General features: G+C 34.8%; 1 protein-coding gene across 3 annotated transcripts in view; it reads right to left on the bottom strand.

Annotated features, from left to right (window-relative positions):
* HMCN1 (hemicentin 1) overlaps positions 1-25,003 on the bottom strand; it is a gene marked incomplete at its 5' end in the record, with an annotated part of 468,943 nt that overhangs the window by 292,157 nt on the left and 151,783 nt on the right. For all 3 annotated transcript variants that reach the window (XM_082702942.1, XM_082702943.1, XM_082702944.1), the window contains one exon: positions 50-221. In XM_082702942.1, coding sequence (XP_082559068.1) covers positions 50-221 — 172 coding nt within the window. The remainder of the gene's footprint in view (positions 1-49; positions 222-25,003) is intronic.

Here is a 25,003-nt window from a genome sequence, read left to right as displayed (position 1 = left end):
ACCTTTTATGGTTTTTGTATTTTATCATATGATGTTTGATATATCTCACCTAAGGGATTGCGAATTTCAATCCCTGGAGAAGGGCCACTCAGAGACACAGTAACCTCTTTTAGGCTGGGATCAAAAGGAATTTTCCAAGTGTTTACAGCTTGTTCCAAATGATCTGTTGATAAGAGGTGAACTTTAGATGACTGTACTGCCTCCTCAACCCATTTTAATACCTAGAAGAGAAAAGAAGAAGTGTGAGAGGTATCAGGAACATCTATAGTCTTACACAGCCTCGACTTCTAGATGCGGTATTTTGCTTTGGTGAGTCCCATGATTTAGGCACTCCCTGTCCTGGTTTCTTTTCATCACAGTGAACAGCAACCTTTTCCTACCTCTAGTTCTTGTAGCAGCTTCAGAATAAAATGCTACTTTAACCCATGCTCAGATGTCAGGTTTTCTACTTGCAATAATATATTCAAAATGAGATGGTGGTGTCCAAAAGACAGTTATGAGGACAAGGGGAGTTAGAGAGGAGAAGGGAGTTGAGGGAAATTGGAAGGGGAGGTGAACCACGAGAGACTATGGACTCTGAAAAACAATCTGAGGGTTTTGAAGGGGCGGGGGGGTGGGAGGTTGGGTGGTGTATTGGAGAGGGCTTGGATTGCATGGAGCACTGGGTGTGGTGCAAAAACAATGGATACTGTTGCGCTGAAAATAAATTTTTAAAAATTTTAAAAAGTATGCAGAGATATTATAGACATTTCATATTTTTCAAAAGAAATGGAAAGAACCTTTAAAAAGAACATGGTATTGCCAATATTGGAGATCCCTTTTCCCACCATTCTCTCTTTCTGGATTTCTTTTAATACCCAATTTTTAAAAGATAATTAGCAAGCTATCTAATCCAATTTCAATATATTGGGTCTATGAATTATTGGGATATAGTATACATTAATTATATATAGAATATTATACTATATATAGAATATTAAATATTGAAAAATAATTGTAAGACCAGCAAAATATTCATTTTTTATAATAAAATAAATAAGTACCAAAAACAATAGGAAAAATGATCCCTGTATTTTTTAAATCATAGAAAAATATTTCAGATTAGAACCAATTCAAGTAGTGTATTTTGAAAAGTAGTCTTACGGAAAATATTAAGAAATTGGATTATAAAAACGTGTTAATGCCTCACTGTGAACAAGACTGATTTCTGGTTCTCAGAAGTGTTCTGCAACAGCAAATGCAATTTCTCATCAAACAGATAGAGCACGTCTGGATAGGTATTGCTTAATTAAACTTACTACAATTAATTCTAAATCATGGTAATCTTTAACCCACCTCTGATCTTTCTCTGGTTCATATGTCTTTCAAGATTATATCCTATTGTGAATAATTTTCCTTGTAATTATTCATGAAACACTAAACAGAGCTGAATATTAAGCTATAGCCTAACTATTCAAAATAAAAACATTTTAAAATTACAATAACAGTACTCACTAAACAATTAAGGAAACAACAAATACTGTGCAAAAACTTCACTCTCCATAAAAACTATCCATTGATATTTGTCCTCTAGAAGGAGGAAATTGGCTAACACATATTATCATATAAATAACAACAGTAAGGCAATTGTATTCATTCATAAAACAAAAGTTTATGGTTCCGGGTACTTCTCCAGGTACTGAGCAAGTATTTTAATCAATATTTAGTAAACTCCCTTCTTCTCTGGGCTAGTGTTCACTAAGATTTTTGCACGTTATTTTATTATATATTATTTTATTTTAAAATAAATTAGTTTAGTTTAGTTTAGTTTAAAATAAATCTTCCTGTCTTTTCTTTAGGGTCAAGAACCACCCACATCTCGGGGCACCTGGGTGGCTCAGTGGGTTAAGCTGCTGCCTTCGGCTCAGGTCATGATCTCAGGGTCCTGGGATCGAGTCCCGCATCGGGCTCTCTGCTCAGCAGGGAGCCTGCTTCCTCCTCTCTCTCTCTCTCTCTCTGCCTGCCTCTCTGCCTACTTGTGATCTCTCTCTGTCAAATAAATAAATAAAATATTAAAAAAAAAAAGAACCACCCACATCTCTTTGATCTTGGTATACCCAATACCAAGTTACCACTTGGTAACATGCTCTACACATGATGAAAGTGGGATATGCACTAATGTGCATGAAGTTGGTCATAATGATGATAATAATGATGCCTTTTTAGATAAAAGAATATTATGGGAACAGGGATCCCTTGTTGAAATGACATATATAAAGTGCCTATCATATAGTTGCCACATAGTACATATTCAGGTTTCCTTCCCACTATATCTCAATTCCCTTCCCTTCCCCTAAATGAATATTTCAACAATGGCTTCAAAAGCCAAGTGAAAAAAATCATGCATAAACATCAAATAAACACAGAAAAGAAATAAAATAAAATAAAATGGAAAAAAAATAATTCTGTAAATGAAAAAAGAAAGGCAAAGTCCTTCCAGGTAGAAGAGAGGACGGCAAAAAAAACCACACAAAAACAGATTCCAAATATGTTGGGAACATGATTGAAGCCAAGTGGCTACTTCAATGTTCAGAAGAAGCAGCAGAACATGAAGTTGGAAGCTTGTTTCAAGGGCAGACTATGTATTGTCAGAAAGTCAGGATATGATCTTTGGATTTTATCCTAAACACCCCAGTGAAAAATTATTGAAGGGGTCAAAGCAGAAGACTAATACACTGAAGTGGTATTTTCCAAAAAACAAAAACACCTTATAGTGGTGTCATAGACAAATTGAATAGAAAAACCAAATTCATTACAATTAATTACCTCTAAAATGAAATGATATACTTCCTCAAATTTTAACTTGATAAGGCACCAGGAATTTTACATATGAAGTGAAGCATATATCAACATAATTGTCTAAAGAAACAGATGCTATATTTGAAAAATGGGTTCTCAGTGTTCTTGATTGAGCAGAAATGTATGGATCATCTGGTCATCAAATCTGTCCATATGGCTGCAGAGATTAGACTTGTTGTAATATTTGACCACAAATAAAACACATTTTAATAATTAGAGTGTTGACATTTTTATTTCTTATACATAGAACATGGCTGCCTAACTCAAGGAAATGGGAAAGATTGGCTTATTCTCTCAGAAAGCAATTGATAAATTTGACTGATAATAAAGTTTGAGGTAATGTCTGGCATAGAGACAAAAGAGGCAAGAGAACAAGAAAAAATTGAATAAATGAATAGAACATTTGTTTTAAGGGCAAGACACATAACGTGGCTATAAATAATTCTCAACTGAATAGGAAAAGAAGAATTAGAAAACAAGAATTGCATAGTACCTCAAGTTTAACAATGAAATGCAACAGAAATGGAAGAAATTTTTTACACATCCTTCTTTTTCTTTTTTTTTTTTTTTTTCCATCCTCTTTAAATGCATTGTATTATCTCTGGGTGGCTCCTCAAATATATCTTTCCTTCAAACTCCATGCAGGGAGGTTATAATCTATCACTGGATATCTATCCATTGTCTAGTAGGTATGCACAGAAATCACTAAGTTTTAGGCATTCTTATAAAAATGGAAGACTTTCTAATTTAGTTGCATTTTCCTAAGGTAAATGTGTTCAAATGGAATGGAATATAACCACTTTTGGGTTTACTCAATCCCATTTCCAATTCATCAACATTTACAAGGCTTTCACAAAGGGATTACTATGTATCATAACATTACTTGTGAAAGATACAGTACAGACTTCTGAAAAATCACTTTTTTATCCTCTTATAAGAAAAATCAAATTGAAAACAGATGCAATCCATTTTGTTAGAAAATATAGATTTTACCAGCATATGAATACAAGTAGATCCCTGCAAGCTACGTTATCACCATTAGTGGGGTTTCTGGCCTCTTACATTGTCACATATAAGAAAAAAAATCTTTAATTGTCTAACCATGAGAAATGTCCTCCTGAGATTGGAAATGATTTTCTGTTTTAATGACAAATTGAACAGAATAATGTGAGAATCTTTGGATTGGTGCATTTCTACCAACCTAAAAACAGTTTTAAACCACTACGGAACCATTAATTATACACTAAAAATTTTAATGCAAAAATGTTTCTCTAATGATTTGTCCAGTTTATAACTCAAAGGGACTTTGAAACCATCTAATACAACTCCTGTATTTTATAGATGAGGAAACTGATATTCAAAAGAGTTCTTACTCCTTTTAAACACCTAACCAGACAGATTCTAGCTCAATAATTATATTTTATATAAGTCCCTGTATTCCTGAAGATACTCTCCTAGTATAAACATTTTGCATCCTATGTAATGATCAGTATTTAAAAGTTTTTAAGTTCATGTCTGTTCCACTCTGGAATGAGATGCAAGTACTGTTTCAAAGCACAAAACCAGGATATATTGATGAGAAGTTTTAAGATTCACTGTTTTAGCAACTCTCAAATATATACTACAGTACTATTAATGATTATATCTCCAAGACTTACTTTATTTATAACTAAAAGTTTGTCCCTTTTGACCCCCTTCATCCATGTCTCTCACCTCTACCACCCTCCACATTTGGCAACAACCAGTCTGTTCTCTGTAGCTATGAGTTAAGTTTTTGTTTTGTTTTTGGTTTTGTTTTAGATTTCTCCTATAAGTGAGATCATGCAGTATTTGTCTTCTACATGACTTATTTCACTTAGCATAATGAAATATGGTCCTCAAGGTCTATCCATGTTGTTACAAATGGCAATATTTCCTTCTTTTTATGGCTGAAAGATATTCCCAAGTACATATATACCACATCTTCTTTATTCAATCATCTGTCTATAGAAATTCAGGTTGCTTTCATGTATGGCTATTGAAAATACTATTGCAATAAACAAGGAGGTGCATATATCTTCTCAAGTTATTGTTTTCATTTTTTTTGGATAAAAACTCAGGAGTGGAATCAACAGATCATATGATAGTTCTACTTTTCATTTTTTGAGGAACCTCCACATTAGTTTCCATAAGGGCTACATTGCCCTCAAGAGTGCAATGGTTCCCTTTTCTCCATATCTTATTTCTAGTCCTCTTGGTAAGATCCGTTCTAACAGGTGTGAAGTAGAATCTCATAGTGGTTTTGATTTGCACTTCCCTGATGATGAGTGATACTGAACATCTTTCTAGATAGCTGTTAACCAGTATGACATACCAGGATGTCTTCTCTGGGAGAATGTCTATTCAGATTCTGTGCCAATTTTATTTATTTGTAATTTAATCAAAGTCTTACAGTTTTTAATATATACTTCTATTACCTCCTTGGTTAAACTTATTCTTAGGTATTTTATTCTTTTTGATTCAAGTTGGAAGGATTTTTAATGTAATTAATTATATCCAAATGAATTTCCCCAGAATATCTTTTCTCCATTCACTGGAAAAACAGAAATACGGTAAGGTGTTAGACAAAATTTGTAATTAAATTACACATATATTTGTATTTTGTTATTAGTGTTTATTGTTTTTTTTCCCTACTAAACTCTAAGTCCCATGAGAGAGAGTACAGAGCATGGCAGACATGGTCACTACCGTATCTCCTGAAGCCAATACCATACATGGGGTATAATAAATTCCTAATAAACATTTGTGAGAGAGAGGGGGAATGGGAAGAGGGAGGTAGAAAGTGAAGGAGAAATTAACTGTAAGGCAGATCTTTACTTTTAGACTTAAGAGTGTGTGAAAAGGTAGCATTTGGCTCTGTATTCATTTGTGACAAACGCTCTCTCAGGTGAATTTTCAGCTGAATTTTCAACACAGAAGCTGAATAGGGTACAAACTTGCATGTGTGGTCTAAAATGTGAGCACCAAGCTCTCTTAAGTTTTTCTTTATTTGAATAGTTAGCTTGGGATTTAAAAATCCAATGGAGTAACCTCTAAAATTAAGTCCGTTTTTTTCCTATTTAAATGCCAACATGTATGCTTTTCTGTAGCACTGGATGCAGATTTTCAAGTTCAGAAATGTAGAAAGTTAGTCAGAAAATGAATTCAACAAAGCAAAAGCAACGTAAAAGGCTGCCAGGTCCAACAAATTTGTAAAAACTCTTCAACACAGTTATGGTTATCTCCATTCTATAGATGGAAAAAAAAAATGGAGGCATAGATCCCAAAGTCTGTAAGTCATACAATGAGAAAGAAGCAGGGCTGGCCTTTTGATCTCAGTAATCTTGTACACTTCTGAAGTATAATAAGGAAAAAACTGGCAGTTTTCAAGAATAAATCAGAAATATAAGTAGTGAAAAACAACAATCAATGCAGGTGTTTTTAATGAGAAGTGGCAAGCAAAACAGTATTCTGATTAGCTGTATGTTTTTATCACCATTGGGCAACAAATTATCAAGAATTAAATTATATGTAAATATTAAAGTCTTTAAATCTACATTGTATTTGATGTGAGAAAGACTTGCTACATTTTTGTGGTAGACCCTATGTAATAGCTGAGGCAGGCTTCATCTATGATGATATATACATATATCATATGTATATACATATATACATATGATGAAGCTATCATTATATGTATATATATGAGATATATACATATGATACATATTATATGATATATACATATATGTCATAGCAGAGGTAGGCAGAGATCATCTCTCTCTTAGCCAGAGCAGAGCTGATCCTTGGGATAACCAGGACAGCCTCTTCCTCACCTCCCTTGCCCTGCCCCAAGGCCCAAGTTCATTTCTACTGAGCAGCATAGCATGGAGCCTATAATTCGGAATATTCTTAGAGTCACCAAGTACTTATTGAGCATCTACTGAACATAAAGGATAGTACAGCATATTATAAAGAATACCAAAGAAATAGAAACATATTTCCTGCCTTATAAGACATGACAACCTAGTTGGATAAACGGGACAGACATTAAAAACAAATTAACTAGCTTACTTTCTAGTAATAAGTAAGCAAGATGAAAATACAAACACTCAGTGTATAGTCCCAAACTGTGATGCACTTTTCTACTCAAAACGTTTTAATGATTCCCAGTTACATCTGGGATAAAGTCCAAGCCAAGAGTATACTAAAAGCTGACAATGTCAGCAGTCACCCTAAATGGAGGCAATAAAGAAGTGTACTTTCTGTAGGAAAATAATAATAAAACTTACTAAAAGTTGGTCTGTTTTTTAAATATCTCCATGTCATAGTAAACAACGTCAATCAAAAATTCTTCTTTGGAAAAAAATCTTGGTTGGTATGAAATCTAAACAATTGCTCCTATTATTGTTGAGTATTAATAATACACATAAGCTTCAAAATAGCACATTTTATTAATTTCCCTTTAAGAAATGTGTTCTGCAGAGACATTAATTCAGAGAACTCCCATTATACAACAGGTATGCTACTCACTTTCATTTCAAGAGTAAGTATATAGTATTATGAGCCTACATATTCTTGTGTTTGGACAGCAGATTTGATCTAAGCCTTGAGAGTTCAGGAGTTATATGAGAGGACATGTGTTAAAAAGATCTCTCCAGCCTTTGTGCTGAAATTAGAGTCTAGGGAATTCAAGGAGAGAAGCAAGGAGATCAGATACGAACACTGCAGTAATCTGGGTGAGAGATGACCCAGAGTGACCCAGATCAGGGTTGCAGCAGTGGGGCAATGAGATGTGACCTGGTCTGGATGCTTACTGAAGCCAGGCTTGACAAAGTATCCTGAAGACTGGACATGGGGATTGAGGCTGATTCCTCTCTGTTGCCATTACCCAAGACTGAGAAGACTGCAGAGAGAGTGGATTTAATAGGGTGATAGAATGAGCTGGATGTGGAGGCTCTCAGCTTGGGCATGCTAAATTTAAGACCTCTATTTATTAGACATCCAAGTGGAAGTACAAAGGAGGTGGCTGGATCTGTGGAACTGGAGTTCAGTTGAAAGATCCAGATTATCATGGAATTTAAAGTCATGACATTTCCCTTAGAGCTCCTTCCCACCAAGAACTTACACAAAGGAGGAAATACATCATCCTGTGATAAGGAGCTTGGATATCCATACATAATGGCTTGGAATAGAGCCTTGGAACAAATTTCCCCTTGTTCTGATTCCAGGAAACCTTCAGATGATAATCTGCCCCCCTTGTATATGTGCCTGCAGGGAGTGAATGCACTAGCCGTGTCCACACAAGTGTTCTAGACTTACGGCAATTAGATTTCTCATCATAGTTGAATGAGCTGGCCTTCTGATTTTATACAACTCTGTTACGAGTTTGGTTAATGTGAGTCTCTTCTTGAGGATGGGTACACTCACACAGTGCTGACCAACCCAATTTCACAGTTTGCAAATTTTAGCAAATCACTTTGAGATGTCACCCTTTGAGATCTGAAAAGGTTTTTTGCTAATAACACCCATTTGTATTATTCTTTCTAATACTTACTTTGGAAAATCGTGCAATGAGCTTTTCTAATAGTAAGGACTCATAAACGAGTATGACTGGTGATTTATAGGACAAATCTATATAATGCTTGTGCTAGAGGTATGAAAAATAAGGAATAATTTGTATAAGGTTGTCGGATTTTTTTTTTTTTTAAGACTTTCCGGTAGAATGAGAATTTTGCCCAAGTCATAGAGAGAATACAGGTTGGAGGAAGGGTTCCAAATGGGAAGAGCACTAGGAAGTTTGGGTTCAGTGGGGACACTACAGAGGACTGATGACAAAAGCGACCCTCAACTTTCAACTCTATGAACACCTAAAATGTGTATGAAACTACCAAACCTTCAACATGATGGAAGTTCTCTAATGTGCAACAGCTGAAAAAATAAGAGCACATTTCAGACATTTTTGAAGAGTGAAGTCATTCCTGCTGGTTATTTGAAAGTGTGAAAGTATATTTCATTAATTTATCTTCATAAAATTCTTATGTGTCACAACTTCAATGTGTTACAAATGATGAAGGAAACTTAGCCAGAAAATACACTTTAAAATAGTAAAAATATAAAAGATAAACTTTTATACCTTACACCCACAGGCCTTATTCATCTTCTAATTGAAGGTGCATATCTGTTTACCAACCTCTCCTTATTTCCCACACTCTTCAGACCTGGAAACCACTCTTCTACTCTCTGCTTTTAGAAGTGTGACTTCTATTTTTTTAAGATTCTACATAGGAGTCATAGCATGCTGATAACACTGTATTATATAATTGAAATTTACTAAAAGAGTAGAACTTAAATGTTCTAACCAAATAGTAACATATGTTAATAATAATTTTTTAAAAGATAAATTTGAGTTGATGGATGTCTGTCTTTTCACAAGGTCTATGTATATCATGTCATCACAATTTAAACTTCATATATCCTACAGTTTTCTCAATTATACCTTAGTGAAACTAAAAAAAAAAAAAATTGTTTTTTTTTTCATTCATGTCTCCCATTGATTCCTTTTGTGTTTGCCTGAGTCTTTTGGTTTGTTTATTTGTTTCTTTTTTTTTTCTCTCTCTACTAAATACCTATCTATTGGAGAATGGAAAAGTCTCACTGAATTCAATTCTCTCATTAAAACTCTTCCTCGAGGGATGCCTGGGTGGCTCAGTGGGTTAAGCCGCTGCCTTCGGCTCAGGTCATGATCTCCGCGGCCTGGGACCCAGTCCCTATTTGGGCTCCTTGCTCAGCAGGGAGCCTGCTTCTCTCTCTGCCTCTGCCTGCCAGTCTGCTGGCCTGTGCACTCTCACTCTCTCTCTCTCTCTCTCTCTCTGACAAATAAATATTTATTTATATTTTAAAAAAATAAAAAAACTATTCCTATTTATTCAAGCTAAAGAAATTATGAAATACATAAGTACATAAATACATGCTTTTGTGAACAGACATATATGCTATGTCTATACATATATACATAAATGTGTATATGCTTATATAGAGAGAGTAGCTGTGTTCTCACTCCTAGCTACAGCAAAGCAGGAAAAAGTCCAAACTTACTTCAAACTCTTTTTGAGTAACAAAAATCACCCTAATTAAAGAGATACTTGAGTACTATTAAAGTTAGCCTTTCACTCGACTAGACATGCAGAATTGTATAAGTATATGGACATAATACATGGGAGGAGGGTTCATAGTTTCATCAGATTCTCAAAGTGAGACAGGAGGAGAATTTTTAAAAACAACTTTAGAGAGGTACGGTCTCTTCTACAGAACAGTCTTTTACATTACTAAACAAAAAAAATTTTTTTTGAAGTATCTGAAATTCTTACTTAAACAAGATAAATTAGAGCATAAAATAATTCACACTGCAAAGAAATTTTGTATTTCATAAATGGACTCTTTTCAAGTGTTTTTTTAATAGTCATTGAATGACTAAGAGAAGAGACTATGAGCTAAAGTATTCCCAAGTACTAGAGCAAATTTTAATTTATAACAACTAAAAACAGTAGTTGATCTAGCTCCCACCCCCATTTTACTGAAAGGAAGCTAAAATATAAAATCATCTGGTTTCTACTTGACATGTAAAAATCCTATTAGTCCCTTACAACAAACACCAAATGAAAATTAGCAAGATATTTAAAAAAAAAAAAAAACCCACACCAAATACAGAATTCATTCCCAAGAAGAATTTACTAGGGCTTAAGATCGGTTTCTTAAGTTCAGGAACTTAATTTCAACTGAGACTAAATCAATTTGGGGTAGAGGATTTACTTCTTTGGGGCAGACATACATATATTGAACTCCCAATATTGATAATACCAACTTATATATTTACAAAGAGGAATCAGAACACTTTATGACCACATGACTTCTCTGTTGGCTTGTAGAGGATGACTTATTCTGGGCTCCAAATCATACCTGTGTGGTTGTTTTGAAAGCTACCATTTTATGTATGTATGTATGTATGTATGTATGTATTCTATAATGGCTACCATTTAAAAAGCACTTGTATGCTAAGCACTGTACTAAGAACTTTATAAATTTTACTTCATTAAATGTTTTCTATAACCTCTAATTACTTACATTTTGTACTATGTAACACATAGTAAATATAAGATATAAGATTCCAAAAAAGGCAAAGAACACCTAAACCTCATGCTACTAGCCACTGTAAGATTATAATACAGCGTGCCCATTACCCCTCATATTCCTACCTTTGAAAGAAATCTTAGATTCCAAATGACCCAGGGAAGAAGAGAGAGGGGGAGGGAGGAAGGAAAAAGGAAAAAGAAGGTAAGGAGGGAGAGAGAAAAGGAGGAAAGGAGAGAGAAGGGGAGAGAGGAAAAAAAATAAATTGGATTTTGAGCTTCTAAGGGCCTATGTCCTAGTAATTTAGAAGTGACTGAATGGATTTCAAGCATAATTTTGACTCTATGCAATTTTCAAATTATGTCCTGGTTTAAAGTGACATCCTCCATACACACTTAAATTTTTAAGTCTCCCTTTCTGTCTTGTGCTTGTTGAGTTTCGGAAAAAGACGAGGGAAGGGATTTAGATATATTAAATATTTAATAGCATTTGGCTGATTAATCTCACAATACCAAATGCTCTTCTCAAGGAGATGGGAAAATCTTACAGGCTATAGACTATAGTTCTTTGCTTCCCTAATCATAACCATCTTGGACCAAATAGCCCCTAACTCAGATGGCTGAAGATCCCTCACTTTTAGACAGAATTTGGGTGCACACTGTTTACCTTAGCGACTTAACTGTCTCTAGGTTGTCATATTGATTAGCACCGATCCTGATTCATACATTATTTAGATATTTTAACATTCAGTCAAGTTATAGACAAGCTTCTTTGTCCCCAGGCCATACATCACTAAGAGGCCTTTTGCATATGTCTGCTCTAATATGTTTTGATTTTTAAGTAAACTCAAGATCTCATCATAGTTTCCATATTCCCAAACACCCTCTTAAGAATTACTAACAAACTCAAAAACAAAGCTTTAGCAAGTTTATACATTCAAATGTCATAGAGTAGAGCTCAAAGTACATTCAATGGGGAGATAAACTGGAGGATTTGAAAGGTCCAGTTAGTCAAAGGTTCCACAAGGCATAAAAGCTAGTAACAATGTGTGCTTTAAGCAGTCAGGAAGAGGAGCCATCAATGTGGACTAAGGTTATTGGGAAATGCTTTATAGATGTGGTAAAACTTCAACATTATACAGCTTTTAAAATCTGGCAGCATGCACGAAAACCTCAGTAACACTAACTCTTTCCAGACTCCCTCTCATCTTTAGCAAGGACCCTTCCATTTATACAACAAGTCTGGATTTTACTGGTAACGTTAGTAATAATATAGGTGAATATTCAGCACTTGCCAAGCATCTTCAGTCTCCCTTTTAAATTACAGTAAAACTTTATTATCTCCTACAACTAAATCATGGCTCCAGAGAGAGCAGTGGGAAACAACTATACAAATCTTAGGAGGTCCTAAGAGTAAAAGAGAAAAGTAAAGCAAGAATGAATTTGGGAAGCAAATGAAAGCAATGGATTAAGTCAGAGAAAGACCCATCAGGATACCAATAGGTTCTCTAGTCTGAAAAAGAATAGATTGCAAAGTAAAGGTACAACAGAGGCAGGAGAACAATTTCAACACTGGGGGTTGGAAGGAGGGGTAGAAAAAGCAACCCATAGGCTATTAGGGACTAAATAATATCTCTTATTTATTTTAAACCTAATCATCAGAGTAAATTAACAACTGAAGAAAGAATAAAACTGATTTATGGCTTAAAAAGCGATTTGATATTAAGTCAACAAAACACTTAAGCACAGTCATTCTACCAAATAGTAGTTCTATGCTAGATACATAAGGGTGAAAGTATGCTTCCTGCCTATGTTAGTTTTACGAGGCCAGAGTTTAAGCAACAGAGAGCACACCTATTTGCCATTTGCTATCATAAACTAGGGTAAAATATCCTCTCTGTTTCACCCCTGGCAAATTCATGTTTTTGAGCAGGGGGTCGGTTCTGGGTTTCTGAAGGAGCATCAGAGGAACAATGGAAAGATGCTTCTTCAGCAAAAGACAACAGAACACTGATGCTCCCCCAAACCTCTTATTTAGGGAATGACCCAAATTTGACCTAAAGTGTATTCAGTTTGGGGGCCCCACTTAAGAAAAAAAAATACAAAGTCACAACTACAAAAGTTGGAACAAAAATAGTTACCTGCAATAAAAAATAAGACATATACATTTCAAATTATTAAAACTGACAAATCTAGAAATTAATAGCAATTTTGTTACTATTAATGTACAAGAGACTATGATGGTCTTCCTGCATTTTTGACTGATAGTCTTTGACTATCTATTCCCATAACAAAATAATGTGTAATATTTTCTAAAGAGAGACTAGAATGATAATTCAATCTTTTCTCTAACACTGTTCATCTAAAAGCATTTTTATACTCTTATCTGGGATGCTTTAAAAATTCAACTTCATACACTGACACACCTGGTTCTTATAGCATTCTTAGAACTACAGATTTAAAAAAAATAGTCACAGTCACCCCAATGTCACTGGAAATAAGGGCATATGTGTTAAAGGGGAAGTCAGATTTGAAGGATATGGCAGTCTTAACGAATCACAGTTTAATTATCTTATTTTTGCAGCTCTGTTCCCCATACCTTTTTAACTCTGTGAAAGCATTTCAGCTCATTTCCCAGAGCCTTGGAAGGAATTCACAGAAAACAAAGTTCCTTAGACTTAAGTTCTGTTACCTTCACTATAATCTTGCCTCTACTCCCATTCTTTGAAGGACACATTAATTGCAATGTCCCTGCCCACTTATTACACCAATCAAATGGGAACCATCAATGTCAGATTTTTTTCCTGCTTGAAGACCTGTCAACTGGGTCTTTGACTGGGTGTGGAGTAAATGTGAAACAAGAGTAGAAGGCTCTTCTCTGATTTCCCATTCAGCTTTTCCATAAATACTACTACTATGATCCTTATTGAACAATAACTGTGTATCTTTCCCATTTTACAGAATTAACTGAGGAGTAGGCAGGTGGGTGGATGAGTACTGTCCTACAACCTTCAACACCTATAAAATGGAAAAGGGAATGCATATACCTTGGACAAGAGGAAAGGAGTTAAATATAAAAATGGGGACCTTATCTTTTAAAAGCCAGGCAGAAAACAGAAGCATAATCTCATGGTATAGAGTCAAGAGCGGTAGAGAATGAATATACTCTTGATGGGGGGACTCATAGTCTAGTGGAGAACCAAAACATGTGAATCAATGACAATAGAACTCTAAGAGGTATAATAATAAAATAATATGTCAGGTATGATTGTGCAGAAGATTGAATCTGGCTTTGTCTGGAAAGGTGGCCATCCGTACTTCAGATGGGTTTTGAAGGATGAGCAGGAGTCAAATCAACAAACAGGAGGAGAGCATTTGGGACAGAAGGAAAAACAAGTTTGAAGACATGGAGGTAAGATACAACATGGCGTGTCTGAGAGGTACAAAATTTTGTGGTGACTGGTGTGCATACAAAGGGGTAAGAGAGAAGGGGGGTGGGGAAGGAGTGAGAAGAACATAGAAGACCTTACATCCCATGCTAGATGCCAGACCTTACCCTGAAGATCTATAGGAATTGCAGAAGAAAGTTGGAAAGAGAGGATCACAATTAAGACTATACATAAAATGGATCTTACTGAAAAAATATAAAGTATGAATTGGTAGGTTCAGGGAAGACTGGAAGCAGAGGGATCATAGCAGTTAAACAGAGAAATTAAAAAATAATGAAGAACCAGTAGATAGTGGGAAGGAAGAAGAGGAAATAGGTGCCAAAGATAGCTTAGGTTCAACATTACCTAAGTGGCAATTTAATGTGAGACATGAAAAAGAAGGAAGGTCTGGAATGACTCAGATTTCTGGCTTGAGAAGCAAGAATGATGATGCTGTTTAACTATGATCAGAAATTTGAAAGGAAAGCGTGATTCAAGAGGCATCACATCAAAAGGTGAATACTTCAATTGATAAGAAGAAAAAGGAAAACTAAAACAACATGAAAGTATATTTAAAATATACTACAAACACAAAATGTTACACCAATTAGGAGTGACTACTTTTTATAAAGAATGAGAAAAAACTCTTAAGTAATAGTGTACCTATCAATTCAAAGAGCAAGTAAGCTAATTAGTTTTGGATTCCTTCACTGGAACAGAATGACTATAAAACTGTTCTGTTCATGACTATTAAAATGATTTATGTATTGAAACAATTAGAAGAAACCTGGTCTCTATCAATTGCATGACTTTACACTGAAATTCAATTTGACCAAAAGTGTTGAGGGATCAGTTCTAAAAGTCCTGCTGTTTCTGTATCTAACATAAATAATTTTATATTACATTTTTGTCTTCAAGTTTTATATTGAAACTTTTTCTTATCATAACACTAACATATGCTATTGGAAAAGAGTCAAACATAAGAAGAAAATAACACCACTATTGTATTGCCTATAAATAATGACTCAGTATTTCGGTATTTCTTTCCATATTTGTACATGTGTGTGTGTGCATGCACTTACACATACACTTATTATTTACATAATTAGGATCATACTCCACATATAGTTTTGTATACTTCTTATTACTACAAAGCTGTGAACACCAAGACAGCATGGTACTGGCATAAAAACAGACACAAAGACCAGTGGAACAGAGTAGAGAGCCCAGATATGGACCCTCAACTCTATGGGCAAATAATCTTCAACAAAACAGGAAAAAATATACAGTGGAAAAAAGACAGTCTCTTCAATAAATGGTGCTGGGAAAACTGGGCAGCTATATGTAGAAGAATGAAACTCTACCATTCTCTTACACCGTACACAAAGATAAACTCAAAATGGATAAAAGACCTCAATGTGAGACAGGAATCCATCAGAATCCTAGAGGCAACATAGGCAGTAATCTCTTCGATATCAGCCACAGCAACTTCTTTCAAGATATGTCTCCAAAGGCAAAGGAAACAAAAGCGAAAATAAACTTTGGGGACTTCATCAAAATCAAAAGCTTCTACACAACAAAGGAAACAGTCAAGAAAACAAAGAGGCAACCCACAGAATGGGAGAAGATATTTGCAAATGACAGTACAGACAAAAGGTTGATATCCAGGATCTATTTCAATACACATTATGAGAATTTATTATATACCCACCTATCTATAGACATTTGAAAATACAAAAGAAATTCGACTTCTGTCCTGAAGCAGATTTTGATTATTAAATGAGATTATAATTAGATATTATAGGTTGGAGTTAGGAGACAAACTAAATGCAGCGATTTATAAGTAATGAACTAATCAGTGTCCAGCCTCCCAGGGAAAGAAGCAAATCCCAAGACTAGATACCTGTTACTCAGTAACAATGTAAGAAATGTCTTACATGTGCTCTTTTAGTAAGAGGCTCTTTGCATGCAATCCAGCATGGACTGGTTGAACTCAACACTTCAAGTTCCTACACCACAAAAAGAAATACTTGGAAATTCACCATGGTTCCATAAATCTATAGCACTGATTCCTTGTTTATTTTCTAAGGCCTTGGTTTATAAATGCAACATTGTGATAGAGTGAGTATACCTTTCTCATTTCTAAGTCATAATTAATTTTATGGTAATTAGCCACACAATCTGTACAAACCTCTGGACTTATATATACTGAAGTCAGCATCATTGACTTTAGTACAATTAAAAAATATGGCTTTTAAAAAAGAATATGGCTTTATGATTTACTAAATCGAATGATTTATGATTTACTAAATCGAATGTCTTGGCTTGAACATGAATAGGAAACAATATTGGCAAGAGAAATGACCACAGTGTTTCTCTCAGCAATCATAGGATAGAGAAATGGAATTATAGGCTAATTAGCTAATACTTTGAGCATATAAAAGTGTCTTGGAACAGATAAAAAAAATCAATGAGAAGTATTAATTCATTAGAAATTTAACGCACAGATTTCAAATTGCGGCTTTTACTTAAAACATAAATTCCTAATAAATAACAGTTATACCATCAGTAGAGCTCAAATATTTTATTTCTAACTTTATCTACCCAATAAATAATGCTGGTATTAATCAGACACATTTGTGAACAAACAAACAGATTATGTTAATCCTAGGAGGTAATCAACAAAATGTTAATTAAGTTGTCCCCAATGCCCAGGAATTAGAGCAAACTAATCCTTGACTCAGAAGTTAGGAGAACTAAACAGATAATTCTGGAGACTAAATGAAATGGTCAAGAAATTTTCACAAGGACAAATTTAGTAATAGTTAAATGTCAACAGAAATATATCACCAGAAACAGCCCCAAAGAATGTTTATTAGTCTTACAGACATTGAATGATAGGTAACTACCCAAAATGAATAATGTTTATAGTTTCAGTAATAATTTTCATGTGAATCCTTATATTTCAACCTAACATGCTCATATGCAATAACTGTCACCATATTTCTGAAGGAAACTCCAAAGATTTTGCTGGAAGCATTTTTTAATAATAATAATAATGATATCATACACATCTACCAGAATGGCTAAAATGAAAAAGACAGAAAACAACAAATGTTTTCTTATATACTATTGTTGGGTATAAACTGAATTAAATATGGAAAACAGATGGCATCTACTGAAGGTAAGCTTACATTCTGCAACCAAGCGTTCTCACTCCTAAATATTTAACCGAAAGGAATTAATACATATGTACAACAAATGATACTTCCTGTAATGTTCAGAGCAGTACTATGTCCATTAGATCAAAACTGGAAATTATCCAACTATGTATCAACAACAGAACGGATAAATAGATTGTGGTACACTCATAAAACGGAATTCAACACATGAATGAAAACAAATCATCTACAGGCACTGATACGGCAGAATCCCACAAATACACTTTTGAACAAAAGAAGATAAACACTAGAAACCATATGCTGTTCAACTGCATTTATATAAAGGACAGAATTTGCCAAACTAATCCGTGCTTTTTGAGGACAGAATAAGAGTAATGCCTGTAACTGAAATGTGGGCTGAAGAAGGGTTTCTTGGGGGCCTGGTAATGTTTTGTTACTCAATTTGGGTGTTGGTTACCCTGGGCATACTAAGTTTGTGAAAATGCATGTGTATGTGCACTTTTCTGTATCTATATAATACTTCAATGAAAATTTTAAATTAAAAATTAATAATTTATTTATAAAAGCACATCCCTAATCAAGAATATTCATATTTATTAAGTATACCTTAATTGAAATAAAATTTCATTAATTAAACTCAAAAAGTCCAACTGTACACCTAGAATTATAGGGTATTCATAAGATGTAAGATGAAAAGAAAGAAAGAAAAAAGATTCCCATGGTAGCAAAATTTATAATAATGCTGGGCAACACACTGAACACAAAGGAAACCATCAGAAAACAGTAAGTAATAATATATACACTGATTTTTTTCAGTTCTTAAGATACTATATAAGATTGACTATTATTTTGTGTGCTAACTAGAAAGAAAAAAAAACACTTCTAATCAGTCTTTGACACGCCACTGATTGCAAAATAAATTCCATTTAAAATATATTAAGTTGCGGGGTGCCTGGGTGGCTCAGTGGGTTAAAGCCTCTGCCTTCAGCTCAGGTCATGATCTCAGGGTCCTGGGATGGAGCCCTGCATTGGGCTCTCTGCTCGGTGGGGAGCCTGCTTCCTCCTCTCTCTATCTGCCTGCTTCTCTGCCTACTTGTGATCTCTGTCTGTCAAATAAATAAATAAAATCTTTAAAAAAAAAAAAAAAAGAATACCTCTAAAATACATTAAGTTGCTTTTTTTTTTTTTAAGTGCTTCTTATAATGGATGAAAAATGTGCCAAAACAGATGGCAAGTATTACAGACAGTCAGAACAGGGAGGCATTCACATGGCAGGTATACTCCAGGAAGGATTCATGTATTAAGTGGGATAGAAGAGGGTCCTTGAAAGGTGGAAAGGAAAGAAGTTAAACCTGGAAGGTCAAGTTACTTCAAGTTAAAGAAGCTTTAGAAGCAGAAGTGCAGGAAAGTTCTTTATACTTTGTGGAGACAGACGGGAGATAACCTAATTAGAGTGGGGGATGGAGTATTAAGAAATATCTGGAGACATATTTGGATGGGAAGGTGAGACTAGATTATAGAGGGATTGGGATTCCAGTGGAAACAATTTGGATACCATTCAACTGGCAGCAAGGGTTGGGTTTTAGAACATGAGCCAGAAGTGACTGCAGTGATGTTTGAGGAAGCTTATCTTACTCTATTGGATTAAGGAAACTAGAAGTAGAGAAAGAAGAAATTATTGCAGTAATACAGGTGTGAGGTGATGAAGACTTGGGCTGGAGTGCTGACATTACAAAGCGCATTAAATAAAAATTTCCACAGTGTAACTTTATGATGCATTCCATATGTAAAACTAAATTTGATGTTATAGTGAGCACAGCTACCTAAAAAGAAACTGCATGCTTTTCTCTTTTATGAAACATCTGACTTAAGATTGGAAACTTGAACACATGTCTGATCTAGAAATATACTTTGTGCAAATAATAAAGAGGAGTAAAAAAGAGTTACACAAGAAATAAATATCCCCAACCTTTTCAAAGGAACTTCACTTAAACTTTATATTTTTAAGACCCAAAGTTTCCAAACACCTAACTAAAAAATCTGTTTGGTATTTACGTACTATGCACATTAGATGTTTACTTCATTTACATCATGAATGATTATAAGCTACTTAGCATGTAACAGTTGGGTCAGTTGGTCTATCTATCTATCTGTCTATCTACTCCCTCTATTTCTATATCCCTTTTTCTCCTCTAGCTAGTTTTTTTCCCCCCCAACAGAACACAGAATCTCAAGTGCTTATGATCTTTATACTAATATTAAGTCTTAGAATGTTTAGTAAAGTGTTTTGCTCAATGAAATGGGGTAAAAATCTGTGTGGTTTTTATTAATAAGTTATGCAAATGATTATGTCTTTAGTCAGAATCTAAAGTGCACAATAAGCCTTTAGGCACTTCTTTAACTTAAAAAAGTAGATTTCCAACATGTAACATCAGGAAACAACAGATGTTGGTGAAGACTTTGAGAGAGGGGTAGGTACCCTGTTACATTGTTGCTGGGAATACAAAAGGGTACAGCCACTCTAGAAAACAGTATGGAGTTTTCTCAAAAAGTTAAAAATAGAACTACCTTATGACCCAGTAATTACAATACTAGGTATTTATCCAGAGGATATAAAAATAATGATTCAGGGATGCCTGGGTGGCTCAGATGGTTGGGTGGCTGCCTTAGGCTCAGGTCATGATCCCAAGCGTCCTGGGATCAAGTCCCACATCAGGCACCTTGCTCAGCAGGGAGCCTGCTTCTCCCTCTGCCTCTGCCTGTCACTCTGTCTGCCTGTGCTAGCTCAGAGTTCTCTCTCCCTCTCTCTCTCTGATAAAAAAAAAAAAAAATGATTCAAAGGGGCACATGCACCTCAATGTATATAGCACCAATGTTCACAATACCAAAACATGGAGAGAGCTTCAATGTCCATCAACAGATAAATGGATAAAGAAGATGTGATATACATATATATATATATATATATATATATATATATATATGCACACACACATACACACACACACACATACACAATGGAATATTATTCAGTAATCAGAAAGAATGAAATCTTGCCACCTGCAATGCCATGGATGGAACTAGAGTGTATTATGCTAAGCAAAATAAGTTAGAGAAAGACAAATACTATATGATCTCACTCATGTGAAATTTAAGAAACAAAAGAGATGAACATAGGGGAGGGTAAGGAAAAATAAAATTAAATTTAAAAAGGAGAGGGAGACAACCCATAAGAGACTCTTAACAATAGGGAACAAACTGAAGGTTGCTGGAGGGGAAGTGGGAGGGTGGGTAGCGATGGTGTAATTGGGTGATGGCTACTAAGGAGAGCACTTGATGTAATGAGCACTGGGTGTTATATGCAACTGATGAAATTCTACACCAGAACTAACAAAAGGTAAAAAAAAAAAAAAAAAAAAAAATTTCCAACTGGTGAATCCTTTCTTGAATGACAACACATCTGCAGTGACTACTTTTGAATTAAATGTGGTATTGCATGCATGAGATTGAGTTGTTCCCCTGGGGATACCTGGGTGGCTCAGTTTGTTAGACATCTGCCTTTGGCTCAAGTTGTGATCCCAGGGTCCTGGGATCAAGTCTTTCATAGAGCTTCCTGCTCAGCAGGGGTCTGCTTCTCCCTCTTCCTCTGTGCTTATGATCTCTCTCTCTCTCATAAATAAATAATCTTTAAAAAAAAAGAATAATTCCCTTGAACCACAATGCTGTGAAAAGTACAGTATTGACCGCATAGCAAAAGAGACAACTAGAACCATTTTTTCTTAGAAGTTTTACAGATTGCAGGATAGAAGACTACCTATTGTCCTTCTTGTACTCAAAGTAGATAAAATTAAAGGGGATAATGTGTCACTCATTCAAAATCTTCTGATTCACCTAGTTATAGACATATACTTTTATTTGTAAATCATAGTAACAGAGCAATAGAAGCTTAAGAGACCTAATTTAGAGTACTGAATATAGTCCTTTAATGTAGTGACATTGTAGTGACATGTAGTATAATCATGTAGTATAATGTAGCATAATCATGTAGTATAATCATGCTGATAGTTTAGAAAAAAGAAAAACTTTAGCCATAACTTAAAAGTAAAAAGGTAGTTTTTAACATAGCTAACAATGAAAGACTTACTATTTACTTACAGAGCATAATAATTTCAGAAAATGATGGAATCAGATTACCCAGTTTCCTGCTGTGGTCATGTCTATAACTAAGGAGATGATGGTAAATACTGTTAAATGATTTTCAAAAACTATATAATCATGATTTTGCATCTGTATGTCATTATGTAAGCAAATGATAGTAATTCTTATTCTGCCTCAAATGAGTTATTGTCATTTTCTATATATTACTTCTATATTTTTAAAGTCACTTAGTAATATATCTTCACTCTTAAGAATAATGAGAAATCTTTTCTAACATAATGAATCTGTAACTCCTTTAACAACTTTTGCTCCTCTGCAATTTCTCAAGGTTTTTCACAGTTCTTGTGTCAAACAAGGATGGATACCAGACGAAATACAAACTAAAGGCTTCTCCAAGGACAGTGTTTTTCCATAGATTATTATGAACCATTTCTAAAGACACAGAGTATAAAACTACTTTTTAATCATTAATGCTCAACTTTATAACACTGTAAGATTTTGGGTTTTCCGCTCTCTATAACTAGCCTATTTTACCACTTTATATATAATGCTTTGCATTTGTCTCCCCCAAATCAGTACTGTTGAATTCTTTAAAATAACAAATGCTGTTCATTGCAGAATGACCATTATATGACATGATAAAGTTAAACTGCTCTGATTCTGAGGTATCATGCCCTTGGCAATTTCCTCATTTTGTCTCCATGCCTTCTCTATAGAACATTCTCTGAAAAGCCCTACCTGCTTTCCCAAACAGACATAAAGTTTAAATGATTGGCTTAATAACCTGCTTCAAACACTTTCAAATCAATTTTGTTTCACGAGGGAGTACCAAGATAGGAATTACCCTTCCCAAAATAATTAAAACACAAAGCAATAGAGAAAATAGCTTCTCAAAAAACATAATCTAACAGGGACGCCTGGGTGGCTCAGTGGGTTAAAGCCTCTGCCTTCGGCTCAGGTCATGATCCCAGGGTCCTGGGATCAAGTCCCACATTGGGCTCTCTGCTCTGCAGGGAGCCTGCTTCCCCCTCTCTCTCTGCCTGTCTCTCTGCCTATTTGTGATCTCTCTCTCTCAAATAAATGAATAAAAATCTTTTTTAAAAACCCCAAAATCTAACAATAACAAAGGATTGTGATCCTTAAGAGATTACAAACAAATGAGAGGAGTCCAGGATTTCTAGCTGGGGGCAACTTCCAGTCTGGACATCAAATTGAGTTTCAGAGACAGATACCTGAATTTGGAGAGGCTGAAGTAACTAGAATTTTAAGGAAAGAGAAGTGAGAATTATGAAGACAAAAAGATCCAGCTATTTTCACAGGAGACCTCTTAATTTTTTGTCTGAGTAACAATCTGCACCATGCATAGGATACATCCCATAAGGACAAGAGAGAACCACTTTCCACCAAAGAAAAATTACTTGGGATAAATAAAATCAAAATCCCTAAAGATTACACAGGACCAGTAATTACACGAGTTCTTTTTAACTAAAGCAGAGAGACCTTGTTGAATTGATGGGGAAATTACCAGGGACCCCAAAAGGGCCATCCTTAATAAGTGGGACGAAATTATCCCTAGAACCAATGCATATTTTTACTCACACTATAAGAGCTTAAAAACAAGCCTCAAGGATCAACCAAATCCAGAAATAACTCAACTCCCTGTTATATAAAGTCTAGAAATCTTTAATTAAGTGAATACAACAAAATCCAACAATCAACAATATAAAGTTAACAACAATATTAACGAAGTTAACAACAATGTCTAGCCTATAATCCAAAATCACTAGATGGAAAAGAAGCCAGAAAACATGACCTGTAGTTAGTCAAGGAAGCAGACACAGAAATGACAGAAATCATAGAACCAGCAAACAACAATGTTAAAACAGTTGCTATAAATACACTCCACATGCTGAGGGATATAAAGGAAAACATGAACATAAAAAGAAAAGAAATAAAAAATGGAACTTCTAAAAACAAAAAATATGGGGCACCTGTGTGGCTCAGTCACTTAAACATCTGACTCCTGATTTCAGCTCAGGTTGTAGTCTCAGGTTTGTGAGATCAAGTCCACATCCAGCTACATGCTGGGCATGAAGTCTGCTTAAGATTCTCTCTCTTCTCTCCCTCTGCCCCTCCCCGCTGCCTGTTCAAGTGCATGCACTCTCTCATTCTAAAAAATAAGTAAAAATAAAAACAAAACATACAATATTTGAAATAAAAAATACATAATATGGGATTAATAAAAGATTAAATACTATAGAAGTAAAGATTAATGACTTGAAGAAATAACAATAGAATCCATCCAAAATGATATACAGAGATAAATATTATTAAATAATACGAACAAACCTCAATAACCTGTGACTTAATATTAAATGGTCTATAATACATGTAACTGATGTTTCAAAGGAAAATAGGACAGAAAAAATATATGAAGATGTAATGGTCAAAATTTTTTCAAATTTGATAAAAACTAAATCCAGAGATCCAAAAAGTTCATCATCCAAAAGGCAAAACCGAAGCAAGATGGAAAGAACCTAGATGTCCATCAACAGACGAATGGATAAAGATTATACACACACACATACACACATTGGAATACTATGCAGAGTAAGTTGTCAGAGGAAGACAATTATCATATGATCCCCCTGATATGAGGAATTTGAGAGACAGAGTTGGGGGTTTGGGGTAAGGAAGGAAAAAATGAAACAAGATGGGATCAGGAGGGAGACAAACCATAAGAGACTCTTAATCTCACAAAACAAATTGAGGGTTGCTTGGGGGAGGGGCGTATGGAGAGGGTGGTTGGGTTATGGACATTGGAGATGGTATGTGCTATGGGTTGGGTTATGGACATTGGAGATGGTATGTGCTATGGTGAGTGCTGCGAAGTGTGTAAGCCTGATGATTCACAGAAGACCTGTACCCCTGGGGCAAATAATACATTATATATTAATAAAAATAATTTTTTAAAAACCCAAGCAAGAAAAACACCGAAAAAACTCCATAATCAAACTGATAAAAATGGGTGATAAAAAGAAAAATCTTAGCAAACAGAAAGAAGCACATTACCCACAAAGGAACAAATCTAAGAATAACTGCAAAGTTCTCAGCAAAAACGAAGCAAATCTGTTTTAAGAAAAATAAAAGTCAACCTAGAATTCCATATACAGGGAATATAGCAAAAGTAAAACTAATACTTTGAAAGAAAGAAAGAAAGTAAGGCAGGCTAGGATAATTTGCTACCAGC

Source organism: Mustela nivalis, assembly GCF_964662115.1.
Source record: "Mustela nivalis genome assembly, chromosome: 16".
Taxonomy (NCBI): domain Eukaryota; kingdom Metazoa; phylum Chordata; class Mammalia; order Carnivora; family Mustelidae; genus Mustela; species Mustela nivalis.
Note: the sequence above shows the minus strand (reverse complement) of the source record. Positions and strands in the feature narration are given on the sequence as shown.